The 17221-nt window shown below is 35.1% G+C and overlaps 1 protein-coding gene across 1 annotated transcript; it reads left to right on the forward strand.

Annotated features, from left to right (window-relative positions):
* Positions 1 to 259: 259 nt before the first annotated feature.
* On the forward strand, positions 260 to 1312 carry LOC144553276 (uncharacterized). The gene has a single exon (XM_078301373.1). The coding sequence runs from the start codon at positions 260 to 262 to the stop codon at positions 1310 to 1312; it is 1053 nt and encodes a 350-aa protein (XP_078157499.1).
* Positions 1313 to 17221: the final 15909 nt, after the last annotated feature.

Here is a 17221-nt window from a genome sequence, read left to right on the forward strand (position 1 = left end):
TGACCGACGTGTCCGGTGCCTATTCGGGGGTGATGTAGGGGGTCAGTATTATGTGTGCTTTGAGATTCGTGTAGAGAGTATTTAAACGGTTGAGATTTTCCAAAAAGTCACGCAAATTTTGAGATATCTCAGAGGATACGAATTCCTGGTAATACGCCCATAAAAGCACCGGAGGCTCTTTCGTAGCCTTTACACACTGAGCAAATCCTTTCCCTTTGTCCCCCTTCTCCATTTGCACCACTATTCTCTCAAGCTCACAATGCTGAGAAAAATACTCCCTGCTTTCCTCTTCCCAAAAGACAAACCTGACGAAGAACCTCAGGAGTCTATTGCCTTCAATAGAAAATATGGCTACAACACCAGCTTTGGCCATGTTATGGTAACCTGGTCTCTCCCCAGCTTCAGAGAGCCTTCGATCTGCACTGTAGTTGGGTTTGCTTCGGTAGACACCACAAGAGCTTCAGCATCATCTATGCCGGTAGATATCACCCGAGAGGTTCTATTTCAACCCTTTTCTTTTGAGGTGAACCCCACACACCCCAACCAAATGTGGGGGGTTAAGCGGCTTGTGGTATTGAAGCCTGGTCGCACCGTGGAGCCACTTTGTAGTGCATGCTTTGCCTGGGATTTCTCTCATGCCCGCAGCCGCATCCCTGGCTCTGTGGAGCCCTCCTCCTGTTACTACTTTGCGGTTGTGGTGGATAGTGAGATGCTCATCCTTTTCGGGGACATGCCTGAGTGGGCCTATGCGGTGACTCAGGTCCGAGAAGGCCCTAGCGCTGTCCTCACAAGACGTGAGGACAGGGTCAAGCTGAAGGGAACCAGCTACAACACAAGTGCCATTTTTGGGGGCGTGGAGAGGGAGATCACAATCAATCTCACCCGTGGCATGCTGGCAATAATGAATGTGGAAATAGATGGGAGGACGGCAGTATGCGTGGAAAGCCTGTTTAAGATGTTTCGTGGCACCATCAAATTTGATCTGTCAGAAGGGAACTTGATCCAGATCACATGGGACCTCCATGACTGGCTTTTCGGCCATGCCAACTACGGCGATGACTCTGAGGAGGAGGAGGAGGAGGAGGAGCCGGTGGTGCAATCTGAGAAAGAGGACGGCATGTTGACGTTCAGTTTTATCGAGCAAGGGGTGAATACTGCACACAAAACCTGCCCCGGTAACTATGTTGACATGATGCGTAAGGAGCACGGACTGTCGTGGGGGACGCTGATGGAGGAGTGGGTCAGCTCCGAGGAAGAGAGAATGCACAAGGGAGAGACATTCTGTTTTATGGTTTACCTATGGAAGTGTTGAACTGTTGATCATGGTACCAGCTGGTCCATTCATGGTAAATTGGTAATTGTACCTTTCTGATATTCTCAGGCAGGATAATTAATTTTATTAATTATTCCACCATATCTTGGAGATTATGATGGAAAGCAATTAATTTTAGTATACTTTATTTGGAATAACTAATTAGTGAGTGACTGAGAAAGTAGCAGTCTTAGTGATCTCTGTGTTAGCAGTGTAACTGTCCTGTGTCAGGTCAAGAACCTCTGTTCTTTAAGCAACTAACTGAGGTTTGGTCTAATTGTCTCATTTATTTTCAATTTGGCAATTTCTATTTCTGTAAGCTTGGTGATATTTTTGAATCTGTTTAATTGCTTTAAATTTATGTTTAGACATATTCTGTTATATCAACTTTCATAACTCAAAATATGCTTCCAAAAAATTACATTTTCCTCACTTGTAATTTTGTTCAACACTTGTCATGCACTACAAATATATATACATATATAGAATTCAAAATTTGAGCATTACGTCATATTTCTTCATCATTATTATATTTGAATGGAACCAGAAAAGTTGGAGTTGGGGTGTCATCTGTTAAATTTCATTTGTTAGCTTCTGATTTAATATATATCCCTGGAACTGCAACCAAAATTTCCTCCAACAATTTATGAAGGATGTCGATTTATAGGTTCAAACTTTCTCTCTTTAATTTGGGTTCTATTAATTGAAATATTGAATTAACTTGAAACTTGTAGAGTATGCAGAATATCATTATCATATGTAGCAAACTACAAAGAGATAAGAAGCAACAACTTATTGCATGTATCATGTATATAGACGCGCATATAAGAAATTTTCCAGTTGGTCAAATATATATATGCATCTTCACTACTCTAGCAAGACAGCAAGTGATCCAAAATTCCAGCTTTCAAATTATCTAGCTAGAACTTTGTTGGAAACTTGGAATATAATTAAGATAATTTGCAGGAAGCACTATATCTTCAGTGTTTTTCTAGGAACTCAAACCACTATATCTTCAGTCTTTTAGACTAGAACAAATATTGGCATCATAACATAGAATTTTTTTAACATAAAATAAGCTGTAAGCCATATATAAAAAGATAGACTATATATCCTAGCTAAGGTTGTTCCATATATATATGAGCTTTCTTTACGACGACGATATTATCGATGTTCTCTTTCGTTTTAGAATTAGAGAGTTGAAAATGTGACGATTTCTTTCTTTGTAGTCTGTAGACCTCAACTCTCACATTTTTCAAAAACTGCACCCTGAAGGAAGTGAATTAACAACATAAATTGTGTTAATTATCGACACAATTATTTCTTGACTTGTAAAGTTATAGACAGTTTTACCCTTCTTTTAATAATTTCCTTCTAAAGCTATTTTCCTCATTTAGAAGATAAATTAACATGTACCAATTATATAGTTTGGTAGTTTAGTGGAACAATATTGCTTGATCAGGGTTTTGGTCAAAGGTTGCTGAGACAAAAAAAAAATAATGGCTTTTTATGCATTAATTTTAGTTAGGGTTAAAAAAACAATAGTACGTAGCTGGTATGTATGCATGTAGGTTAATCTAAGTCAAGCTTTTGGGACTCTATTACTTTACCACATTTAGGAAATGCTAGCATTACATATGACCCTGGAAAACAAACTTCAGTTTTGTTTTGGCATGATATCTGATATCAAAATTGCTCTATGGCCTCCCAGTATCCATACTTACATGCAATATGTACCAACAGTGATATTTTTTTACAAGAAGTTGTTAACTCTCAAGCATATGCTATTATTTTTCGTAGATCCTTATTTGGTGTGTTGTATAATGAATGGTTAGAATTGCTTCCTATTATAAGTCAATTGTCCTCTACACATTCAGAAGATAAACTCAGCTGGAGATGGGATCCAAAAGAAACTTTTACAGTTAAATCCTTCTATAAGTTTCTGAATTTTTGAGGTATTAAACCTAGGAATGCCATGCTCTGGTGAAAATTACCAATCCCTATTAAGATCAGAATTTTTATGTGGCTGGCCTCTAAAAACATGATTCTTACCAAAGATAACCTACTTAAGAGAAGGTGGCAAGGCTGTGATACATGTCAATTCTGTACTCAACCTAAATCAATACAACATTTATTTTTTAATTGCCCTTTCACAAAACAAATTTGGTTTTATATGGGAGCATGCTAATCTATTAGCTCCTAGTGCACAAAACTTTTTGATGTCATTCACTTTGCTAGACAGTTACCATATTCTCAGAAAATTGTGTTGTTACTTGTTTGCAGTGCAGTTTGTTGGACATTGTGGAAACTTAGGAATGTATTGTGTTTTATGATAGGGGTGAAATAAGTCGTTATTTTTTCTACCACTTAGTCTAAAATATTGTCATTTATCGAGTTACAATTGCTTATTTTCTAAATAATCAGATTTTTTTTTGTTATTTTACTTGATCTGAGAAAATTGCATATTTCTAATGATATTCGAGCTAAAATAGTCCCAAAATGAAGCAATTATGACACTTAGCCTCAACTATACGAATGCCCTTATCCGCATGTGTAACATCCCGAAAATTTGAGTATTTTTTTTTTATAAAAAAATTACATTTAATCTATACATAATTTTTGTGATTAATTTATGTTGAGAAATTTTTACCAATGTTCTTAGGAGGCAACCTTAGTTTTATAATTATTACAAATCAAATCAGTTAAAGAATGTAACATCGATCCTGAAAAAAAAAAGAGTCACTATTATTATTATTATTTTTTTCCTTACAAGATTTTACTTATAATATTGAATATATTATATACATCTAGGTTGAAAAAAATAAAATAATGTACTTATTGTAAATATAAAAAATAATTTTGATATCGACTAATATAACTGTTAATTTAAATTATTTTAAATATCTAATAAGTATGATAAATAAAATAATTATTATTTTGTATATCTGATTAGTAATGTAAAATGAACAAGATGATATACGGATTATATATTTATGCTTTAATTTAATTATTGTCACATATAAATAACATTCCAATGCATGTATGGTAACCGCCAAAGTATTTACGGTAACCGGAATTATGTCAATTTATATCTCTCTTAAATTTTGGAAAATAAAAGAAAAATAAAGGACGCGTCCCCGATGTAACTCACTGTTTCATTAAATAATAACTTCCGTCAGTTTTATTTGAAACCATCCCCCATTTGTTTTACTTCCTACCGCCTCTCTGTTTTGTTATAATATATGCACCTCTCAATTTCAATTAGTCCGTATCAATTCTCTGCCGCACCCAAATAAGTCATATCTCTCCTCTCTTTCTTGCACATCCTATTAACAAGAATCTTATTGTATGTCCGATTTGAATTCTGACTACGTCGTAGTGATTATGACTGTTGTTGCTGTTGGGTTTTGGGGAACGGTTCAAACCCATTTAATTAGCTTAAGCTGCGGAAAGAGTAAAACAAAAATTTTTACATCTAACTTAAGCTACGGATTAAATGAATCAAGAAGATTCGTTTAATCCTATTTACAGATCTACTCCATAATTGATTTTCTAAAGCATTAAATCTATTTACAAATTAAATAGATTAATATAACAATTTATACCTTGATTCCAAATCTCAGTTGGAATGCAGACCGAGCGAGTAGAGCCTCACCAGGGATGGAATCGACTCGCAGTATCACACGTGTGATACCTCTATTGGTTATCCACCAGGACTAACCGGAGAGCGATTTACTTCTTCTGCCAGAAATACCGTAAACCGCAGAATTCTGCAGAAACTCTATTCACCGAGAAAATGATGAAATAAATATATTTGTGTCCCGAAGTAACTCGGTTTTGCTTGAAAGCTAAACCGCAGGATTACACAAAATATATTATTTCCTAATCTCGAAATAACCGAAATCAAGGAAGAGAGAAAAACCGATTAACGAAGTAATCAGATTAACACGTGAATTAGTGAGTCTTTCTCTCTACCCCTACCCCTCTATTTATAGACTTTTGAGGAGGTTTGCAAAAGACCAAAATACCTCTCAAAACAAATCTATTTACCAAAAGTCCTTGACACCTCATCCTTTTATCATGTGAAATGACCAAAATACCCTTGCCACCTCACATGACACATGTCAACACATGGGAAGTCGGCACCAAGGGAAAAGACCATTTTGCCCTTGGCCCATTAAGGCATGAATAGTGTTGGGCTTTGATTTTGGGCTTTGACTTTGGGCCTTTAATTTTAATTAAGGCTTTGATTATTTTGGGCTTTTAAATCCATAATTCAAACCCATAATTAACAATTAAAATTCCAAATCATATATATATAATTGTCATGTACAATTATATTTCTTTTCGGTTATTTTTCGGTAACTTTTATACAACGTAACGTGTACGTTTATAAATTAACCGTTGTTTCTGCTTGTCATTCTAAATGACATTTATAATTTAATTATATCACGTATAATTAATTATAACCATCTTAATATTAATTATAATCAATTTATAATTAATCAGTAAGATTCTCCGAGTAGCTCCTATATGATGTGACCCAATAGGATCTGTGTTATGTTGGTAAACAGAGTTAAAACTGTTTTAACTTCTGTTAGTCATGGGTGGCATCTGGCAACACATCATGACCATCGAATTACACAGATGATGCTGTACTGTACAATATCACGATCCAGTAAACAATTTACTTGTGTCAGTTCTTCTGTCTCATAGCTATCAGATCAGTTTTAAGGTAGATATGTGTCATCCTTGTTAACTGTATCTTTTCTTGATCTTGAGTAGATTATCAAATATAATTACTCTTGTAATTATACTGCATGCAGATAATCTAACTCTACCAAGGGGCCCAGTGATGCTATAGCTCGTATAGAGATACGAGGGACAAGTAGTATTCTTGGTAGACTATCACTTCCTCAGCTAAGTTATACATATGGAAATGCTACCGTTATGGCTGCTTTTTACGGACAGCGTTAGATAACACTCACTCATATATATTTCTTAGTGGGAACGATAAATACCTCATACTGTAGAACTTTGACACTAAATGAAAACATAAATGACACGAACACAATTCTATTTAATGTTTCATTCGGGGTCTGTCAAATACCATGTTCCTAGAACATGTATCTATGTGATTAAAATGACATCTCGTGTCAGGTGGTTTGTAAAACTTAACCATCTTTTAATCCACATACTAACCTTATAGCGGTAATTAGTGTTCCTGCTAATTACCTTGGTCAGTGACTTTTTAAGAGTATATATTATCTATATTATGGAGTTTCACAATTTCAGTCATGAACTCGAAATGATCCACAAATGCAATAATACTCAAGGCAACAAAATGATATATAAATAAACATTCAATTCATGAACAAAGCTTTATGATTAACTTATCGTATTATTGACTTCTAGATTATTACAAACTAACAGTTGCAATCCGATTTGAAATTCCAAAGATCTCGCTATCAGGTAATTGGACTTCTCTATAATCTGTGTTTTCATTTTGTATGGTTGATTTGGATATTGGTATTGCATATTAGATTATGATGGCATATTTAACGGGATAGCGAGTCTGAGGTTGGAATTTGATTTGTCCGATACACGGGGGCTGCTAGTCGTGGTCGGGACCGATATGCGGGGATTGCCAGTCGCAGTCGGGTTCGATGGTTGAAAATGATGTGACTTGTTTTATGGATAACCTAGACTGACGTGCTATCGCCGATAAACTATGCGTGCATAATTTGATGTGAATTTGTGTGGATTAATCTGACATATTTGAATGGTTGTTAAATTAAGCCAATTATAGAGAAGCGCGTCGTTAAATAACCGGTTACTGAGCTTTGTAGTTGACTCCGTTTTGTTATTTTGTTTTAATTTCTGTTGGCGACGTAGGTTGACGGGCCAAGGAAAGGTGTGAAGATGCTTATATAATCACGCTCCAGATGGTAAAAATCTGGGGTGTGACAGCATGCTATCCAAAACAGCTGCTGCAGGAAGTTATGCCCTCCGTGCAGATTAACCCAAACCACATGCGACTTGGCCATCCACATGCAGAAACTGCCAGAATAGCAGTTACAAATCTAACTTCCTAATCAAGGCCTATATAAGCATCTAAATGCCCAGGAAAACATATCTCTCGAATCTTTGAAGCCATAAAGACATATTTACACCAGAGAGCACTTAGAATTAGGGTTTTCTCTTATGGAGGCTATGCAAAGAAGAGATCAATAGAATAATAAGGTCTCCATTAGAATAAAAGAGTAGGGACAAGACTAGAAGACGGCGTGCATGAGAGAAAAGGCAGCATAGGTGTCCACCTTCCATCTCTCTCTCTATTGCTATCTTTCTTAATGTCTTTTGTCTCTTTTATTATTGAACCCTCCATGAGCAGCTAAACAACCCTTTTCTAGGCTGAAGACATGTAATCTTAAATTTTTATGAGTTTAATTTAGTTGTTCGTTTGTATTTGTCATTGCAATATAATCTGAATTCTTCCTAAGATTTATCCCTTATGTTCTTACTTATTATGTGCTTAAAGTGACATCGTATGCATTGAGATACGCACTCCTTGTATACCATTGGAGGGTTAACCAATAACCATAAAATATAAGTATCTTAGATATAAGTAGAATAGACCAAAAGGGTGACCACTTGTATCCGAACTTCAGTTAGAAACCTATTAGGATATAGTTTAGTAGACGAATGTCACACTCCATGACTAATAGTGGAGCAATCTTAATTGTTGCTATTATGAAATATTAGAGGAAGGACCGACCAAGTGAACTTGACCCTTTTGTAATATTGATAATTAGGACTTATCATTAATCTTCATACAATTGTATTAAGTACCAACCTGGACTTACTCAATTATAGTGTTGTGAGACTGACCAGTAATCAACACTAGAATAGGATTAGAAACTCTCATATTGCAATTGATACCAATGCAGGGCGTGTGCGGTTAAGGCCAAATCGTATGCGATTTCAACTGGAGTAGAAACTAGTCCTTATATGGTTAGCCCAGTTGTGTGCGGATGGTGATAGAATTACATGCTACTAAGTAACTATACATCGACAGGTATTAGTAGTAGCATGCGGTTGGTGACAGACCGTACGCAACTGTTATACTTTTCAGAACCTAGATTAAACGAGTTTGAATGATATAATGTCTAATTCTCTAGAAACCCATCTTTTGCACACTTAATCTAATATTACTCCACTATTGTAACTCAATATTGCAACTAATAAACAACCAACAATCAATCAATCAATCAAACACAACCAATTGATATAAAGGAATCAATAACCTAGACTTAGCTTGCACCTAGATCTCTTAATACATCATCCTTGCAGATGGACATCCTGATCTATACTATATGAGAGGTTTTTGCACTTGTAAACTGATTGTAAAGTAGACAATTAGGGTTATAAATATTATTAGTATTGATTTCCACCATATCCCTTTACAAATGGTAAGCGCAAAAATCATAGACAAATACTTTTTCTAATCATTTCTCTTGTTCAATATTGGACAGGTCAAGTGAAGCAAATTGTGAAGGACTCCACAACCATTTGAATGCCAGTCCACATGGATGTTGTTCCTCTGGCTAACTAGCACCCTAATGATGTCATGACAGATGAGGAACCTGTTGAAACTCTTGGGAATCAAATTGTGATTTATTCTCCACCCAGTGATCAACTCGCCCTTGATGAAGATGATAACCAACTCTAAAGATGAGTTTGAAGTGGCTTACATGCCAAATTTTGTGTCTTACTTACTTTGCATCAGCCCTATTGTGTGGCTTAGATATGTGACTTCAAGCCGTGTGTATGGCTTAGTAGTATGCTGGAACTTTGTGCTTTGGGTCTCTCTAGTTTTATTTTCGTAAAGACATTATGGTAGTGTAACTTGACTTTCTTCAATGAAGATGGGCCTTGAGCCTTTATATAAAAAAAAATGCATGTAGTTTAACTATGGTTTGCTAATGCATATGGGCATATATTGTCTCTTTTTTGAAAAAAAAAAAAAAAAAAAGTACTGATATTTATGGAAATTTTGCATTTAATGAATAAAAATTTGAGACATGGACAAAAAAGTATGCATTAAACAAAAAAGGTTACAATTGGACATTTCAGAAGATAAAGAGGTACTAATTATGAAAATTAAGACAATAAATGATAAACAATTATGAATTAAAGAAAAATGTTATGTACAAAAGGAAAATTAATTAGGAGGGGTTAAATGTCCATATACAAAATAATATATTTTATGTATTGTGTTAATAAACAATTTTTGTAGTGTTAATATATGTATCCATCAAGCTTCCCTTGTTTGTTTTAACAGCGGGTTGTTGATTATTTAACCAAAATTTCAGTCACAAATACCACTAGTACAGAAAACACAATTATACATGGTCAGAAAAGCTAATGACACACGGTTACACAATCCTGTCAGCGAACGTGGTGTATGAATAGGGATGCTTTGTACACGATTACCGAACTGTATCTGTATAAGACTAACATACATGGTTGATAGAAATAGGCCATGTCAGGTCTCCAAAAAGAAATGTTAAAAATGGTGTTTCTACATGGTCAAAGTAACTATACAATAATAAGGCATTCAATTATTATTTTCATAACCACACACTGTTTATTATTTTAAATTGTGTATGTTTTATGTTTTATGTTTTTTCTTGTTTTTTACAATTTATAATTGGCAAGCATCCATATTTACTAGTCATGATCGAAACATACAATAACACATCCATAATTCAATAAATATTCAACATCATAGTATACATAAAATAATCAATCATATTCATTCAACATTTAATAAACATAAAATAATATTTCAAATTCAACATGCATATTCAATTACAATTCAACCAATATTCAACATAAACAAGCAATATATGTATAATAATATAAAGAAGGTTTGATGTAACAACTAACAAAAGTACAAAACACATGCATTTAAACTTCGTATAATTATATAACACAAGGGCTCAAAAGATGAGACATACTATAATTGTAAGAATACCGTTCTATCAATTTCCAATCCAACTCACTATAACTTGACATGTCGAGCTTTTGCATGTGTCATTTAACCAAATTAAAACAAGTGAACGATTGTACTCCATAGTTTCTAAAATTTCGCACTTCACATATACCAAGCATTAGTTTTTTGTACCAAAACCCCTACTAAGGGATCAAATGTCAGTACTTGATCTCAACAATCTCGAGATTTCTTCTTAAAGATGCTGACGAAATTTGTTGTCTTGGAAAAACCACATGGGATATCTGCATGCACATAACATTGCTGCAACAAGTAGTTAATAACTAATGAGATCTTAACTTAACCATACAATTAAAAATATTAGGGTAAGAAAATTAGTACTTTTGGAAAAAAAAAAAAAAAAACTTACACAGTCCTCGTGTTGAAGTAGTGTAAGTTTCTTCAACTTAGGCAAACTCAAGATCCAAATTTCCATTTGAAAAAATGAGTACGAACAAATAGAAACAAGGACATCCATCAAGTAATCAAATATTGGGCTTCCCAGAGGCAAAACTTCTTTTCGCAGTTCCTAAATTTAGAATAATATAAGCATAAGGACAGAATAAAGCAAACAATAATTTCAAATGAGCAAAATAAAAAAAATATGAGGTGCTAATCGTGTACATATTGCACTTGAAATGTAACTCTATAAGTTCAACATTAATAATCTTCTAGAGTATATACGGCTGTCTTCACCGAAGCTTCGACTTCAAAGTCCCTATGTTGAGGCATGTGATAAGGGTAAAATAAGATGTTATTTACCCTATCACTTAACCTAAAAAATGACCATTTATTGAATTATTTTTATCAATTTTTATTAAGAATCAGATTCATTTTGCTATTTCACTTGATTTTAGAGAATTGCAGGATATTAGTATTATTTGGGCTAAAAAGAGAAGAAAACATGTCAAATCAGACACAAAGTCAGAGACCAGATAGTGCTTATATAGGCCTTAAACCCTGACTTAGAGTCGTAACCACTGTTCTGTTAGTTATTCTGTGTGGATGCACTCATCCGCATGCGACCCAAAGAGTGCTTGCATACGATTTGTGCCATGCCGTGCAACCAATCAGTGAACCGCATGCGACTCAGGCATCCGCACAGAATAACTAACAGAACAGTGGTTACGACTCTAGGTCAGGGTTTAAGGCCTATATAAGCACCCAATTGAATACCAATCGGTATCTGGAAGCATAACCCACTATTTCAGATAAGAGAACACCATTTTTCTTGAATATTAGGATAGATTAGATCTAGGGTTTCTTAAGGCTACACAATTTACGAAGGATATACTAGTAAAATAGCAAGCTCTTCACAAGAAGAAAAGGAAGAGGCAGCAACCGAATACGACTTGCATGAAGAAGATAGCATAGGTTGTTGGGTTTCGGGGTAACCAAAACTAATTTAGGCTTAAGCTGCGGAATGACCTGTTGGGGTTTACGGTGCTGTAACCAAAACCCGTTTAGGCTTAAGCTGCGGAATGACCGTAGAACAAAAATTTCTACAGCCAACTTAAGCTCAGGATTAAACGGGGTATGTCAGGAAACTTTCCAAGGCGGTCCACCTTCAGTATTCATTTGGCATCAAAACCCAATTTAATCCTTTTTACAGATCTACTCCATGATTGATTTCTAAAACTTTAATCTACTTACCAATTAAATAGATTAATATAGCATATTTATACCTTGTTTCCAAATCACAGTTGGAATGCAGACCGAGCGAGTAGAGCCTCACCAAGGAAGGAATCGACTCGGAGTATCACACGTGTGATACCTCTATCGGTTATCCACCAGGACTAATCGGAGAGCGGTTTATTTCTTCTGCCAGAAATACCGTAAACCGCGAAATTATGCAAAAACACTATTCACGGGGAAAAAGACGAAAACCCGTAAACACGAATTTTTAGTTGCTCAGTTTCATCAATATGCAAAATTGACATACTGCGAAATTCGGTAAAACACTATTCATCAATCCCGTAAATATACTTCACAACAACTCGCAAGATTATACGTCAACTATGTATAACTTTCTTTTCTCAACCGAAACACTATTTGGGAGAGAAACCGAGAAAGAGAGAAAATACCGATTCGTTTCGACACGAAATGGTATGAGTGAATTAGTGATTTTTCTCTCTACCCCTCCACCCCTATTTATAGGGTTTGTTGCCAAAAGACCAAAATGCCCTCCAAGTTCGGCCTATTTACAAGATATACCATTGAATGAATAAGGATGACATGTCATGTGGATAAGATCGATGACGTGTCATCTGGATAGGATCGATGATATGTCATGCGGATAAGGACGAATCTGAAAAGACCCGAATGCCCTCGGCCCGAATACAAATAATATTCGTATAATTATTTTGAACAATTATATATTTTTTTTTGCGGTTGTTGTTTCGGTAATTTATACAACGTGTCCTGCACATTTATAAATTAACCGGTTAACTTTTATACAACGTGTCACACACGTTTATAAATTAACCAATGTTTTTGCTTGTTATTTTTACATAACATTTATAATTTAATTATAACACGTATAATTAATTATAACCATCTTACTATTGATCATAACCAATTTATAATCAATCACAATAAGATTCTCCGATTAACTCCTATATGGTGTGACCCAATAGGATCTGTGTTATGTTGGTAAATAGAGTTAAAACTGTTTTAACTTATATAATCATGAGCGACATCTGACAACACATCATGACCATCCAATTACACAGATGATGCTGTACTGTACAATATCACGATCCAGTAAACAATTTACTTGTGTTTGTTCTTCTGTCTCATAGCTATCAGATCAGTTTCAAGGTAGATGTGTGTCATTCTTGCTAACTGTATCTTTTCTTGATCTTGAGTAGATTATCAAATATAATTACTCTTGTAATTATACCGCATGCAGATAATCTAACTCTACCAAAGGGACCAGTGATGCTATAGCTCGTATAGAGATACGAGGGACAAATAGTATTCTTGGTAAACTATCACTTCCTCAGCTAAGCTATACATATGGAAAAGCTACCGTTATGACTGTTTTTTACGGACAGAGGTGGATAACAATCACACATACATATTTTTCAGTGGGACCGATAAATATCTCATACTGTAGAACGTGACACTGAATGAAAACATAAATGACCATCCAATTACATAGATGGTGTGACCCAATAGGATCTGTGTTATGTTGGTAAATAGAGTTAAAACTGTTTTAACTTTTATAATCATGAGCGGTATCTGGCAGTATACATCATGACCATCCAATTACATAGATGATGCTGTACTGTACAATATCACGATCCAGTAAACTATTTACTTGTGTCTGTTCTTCTGTCTCATAGCTATCAGATTAGTTTCATGGTAGATGTGTGTCATCCTTGCTAACTTAATCTTTTCTTGATCTTGAGCAGATTATCAAATATAATTACTCTTGTAATTATACCGATAGCAGATAATCTTACTCTATCAAGCGGCCCAGTGATGCTATAGCTCGTATAAAATACGAGGGACAAATAGTATTCTTGGTAAACTATCACTTCCTCAGCTAAGCTATACATATGGAAAAGCTACCGTTATGACTGCTTTTTACGAACAGCGTTAGATAACAATCACACATAAATATTTCTTAGTGGGAACGATAAATACCTCATACTGTAGAACCTGACACTGAATGAAAACATTAATGACACGAACACAATTCTATTTAATGTTTCATTCGGGGTCTGTCAAATACCATGTTCCTAGAACATGTATCTATGTGATTAAAATGACATCTCGTGTCATGTGGTTTGTAAAACTTAACCATCTTTTAATCCACATACTAACCTTATCGCGGTAATTAGTGTTCCTGCTAATTACCTTGGTCAGTGACTTTTTAAGAGTATATATCATCTATATTATGGAGTTTCACAATTTCAGTCATGAACTCGAAATGATCCATAAATTTAATAATACTCAAGGCAACAAAATGATATATAAATAAACATTCAATTCATGAACAAAGTTTTATGATAAATTATCGTATTATTACAAACTAACATAGGTGTCAACCTTCCATCTTTCTTATTTGTTCTCTTTCTTCATGTCTTTTGTCTCTTTTGTTGTTGAACCCGCCATGAGTGGCTAAGCAACCCTTTTTCTAGGGTGAAGGCATGTAATCTTGAATTCTTATGAGTTAATCTAATGGTTTTATTTATATTTATCATTTGCACATGATCTGAATTTTACTTGAGTTTTATTCTTTATATCACTGCCTATCTTGGTGCGTGTAACCTCGACAGCATGGAGATGTACACTCCATGGTAGGCGTATAGGGTTGACTAGTAGGAATAGGGTATAATTATCATAGATCCAATAAGAGAAATAGACGTAACAGTTGATCTCTTACGATCCGAACTTCAAGTAGAGACCTATTGGGATTATTGATCTGCAGATGAATGTCGCATTCGATAAATAAGTAGTGGGCTAATCTCGATTATTACAACTACGGACGGGATATAGGAAGGATGTAACTTTGAACTTAAAACCTTCTAGTCTTGATAATTGAGACTTATCATAGATCGTTTATGCGATTGTTTAGGGTGAGGCTAGGGTATCATCCCTTATCAGCCCTACTCAGTTAGAGTGTTATAGCGAACCAGTGATTAACACTACAATAGGATTAGCAACCCTCATATTGCATTTGATACCAGTATCGAGCGTGTACAGTTCTGGCCAAACCGTGTGCGACTCTGACTGGAAGTGATAACCAACACTATATGGTTTACCCGGTAGCATACGGATGGTGACAGAACCACATGCGACCAACTAACTTTACTTTTGCAAGTTTACGCAGTAGCATGCGGATAGTGACAGAACTGCGTGCGATTGTATACTTAACCAAAATTAGATTAAACTCATTTGAATGATAGAATGTCTGATCCCTATAAGCCTCATATCTAATCTACTAACCAATCAACCTCCAATCTGTTGTAACTGAACCTTACAACACAGACACAACTCAATCAATCAAACAAACAACCAATCCAAAACCTAAAAAGATCATTAACCTAGACTTAGCATAGCAATTAGATCTCTTAATACACCATCCTTATGGATCAACACCCCGATCTATACTATACGATTAGTTCGTACTTAAGCGATTAGTTCGTACTTAAGCGATTAGTTCGTGCGCTTTCGAATTAGTTATAAAGTAGATAATTAGGGTTTATAAATATTATTATCTCTGATTTTTGACCCATCAGCATGGTAAAGAGGTTCACAAGTGCTCCCACCTCTTTTGACAGCACGCATGTCATAACCGCCTCCTTGGTCACAAGCAACCCTAAAATGACGATAAGTATTAGGTCAGATAAATTGATAATGAGGTCACGTTTTCTATCCATTGAGTAGGACTGTGGGCAAAAGAAACTTTATATTTATAACTTACTAGCGAATATTTGAGTGCAATTGAATATTGCATTGGAAACCCTAAGAGCTAGAGAAAGTGAATGAGGAGGAGAGAAATAAAGAGGGAGAAGAGAACGACGACTTGAGAGTTATTTGATTAGATGTCAAGGTGCTGAGAATTAAAGACAAGGCAAAATTCCAAGAGACACGAAAAACTAAAAACTCTAAGTACTACTCATACACGGTTAAAAACAAAGAACCATGTATAATTAATATTAATCAAATATGGTTTGTATAAACAACCGTGTCTAATATACAAAATAGGCGCAAATTGACAAAATCCTCCTGATTCACAATATGTATACAGGGTTGTTTTGACAAAACTGTATATGTATGTATTTATTAATTTTTTTAAAGAAATCAAATGTACATATATATACGAATTTTACACATATTGAATCAAATAATATATGCATATTGATTTAACAAACAACAAACATAATTTACATTACCAATGTGTCATAATAATATTTGCTAATTAGTGAGATACTTAAATCATGTTCGCTTCCAATGTTGCAAATTTGAGCATAATCATAATTTACCTTTAAATTACAAACCTTTCAACATTGTCAAGTGTTGCCTATCAATTCAGAGAACTTAATCTCATCTCAACATTGGGGGTGATCCAGACACTTAAATCATGACAACTCTCTAATGTCGAGACGAGATAGATCTCCCCACAATATTAAGAGAAATAAAGCAATTCAAATGTGAAGTCCATATTTAAATTATCAATTGTGTCCCAAATCGGACACAATTGATAACCTAAACCTCCACATCGTGAGATAAGAGAGAAAATTGAAGATAGCAGATAAGATCCTAAGGGAGAGGGGATTAGATTTGAGGGTAGAAGGTGAAAAGGCGCTCATAGCGAGGGGGCGATTGGTACAAGAAATTAATTTTAAGCATGCTTGGTTGAAAAAGCAAGAACAGAGACTTCACAGTTTAAAAGTATAAATTCGTTTTTGAAGACTAGTGATAACTATACACGACCTTGTGAAGTGCCTTTTCTACGTTGCATCATCTGCCCCCTAAGTATCGCTGTTTTTCTTGTTCCAATATGGTATGTGGTATTGGGGAAAGGCGTTGTTCCAAGAGGAAATAAAGAAAAAAAGGAACTTCGTGGTTCACCCCTGTACGCAATATTCGTACGAGAGAGTTTATTGATTGTGGAGACATTGAATCTTCTGACGAGAGCAAGGCCCCCCCGTTAATTACCCCGAGATTTATGTCTCTCGAGCACCTCCTCATTCCAAGATTTAGGGCCGCTAAACGTAAATAAAAGGGGAGTGTATTTATGTCGTAAAGTACATATATAAATGTGATGCAAGGATACAACTTAGGTTTCATATCTCTAACTTGACCAATGCATTGTGCTTTCAGTATAAACTGAGGATCGT

The sequence above is a fragment of the Carex rostrata genome, chromosome 4 (genome assembly GCF_964058835.1).
Source record: "Carex rostrata chromosome 4, lpCarRost1.2, whole genome shotgun sequence".
Lineage (NCBI taxonomy): Eukaryota > Viridiplantae > Streptophyta > Magnoliopsida > Poales > Cyperaceae > Carex > Carex rostrata.

Coding starts and splice junctions, on each gene's coding strand:
- LOC144553276 (XM_078301373.1), top strand. CDS start 260: ATGCTGAGAAAAATACTCCCTGCTTTCCTCTTCCCAAAAGACAAACCT.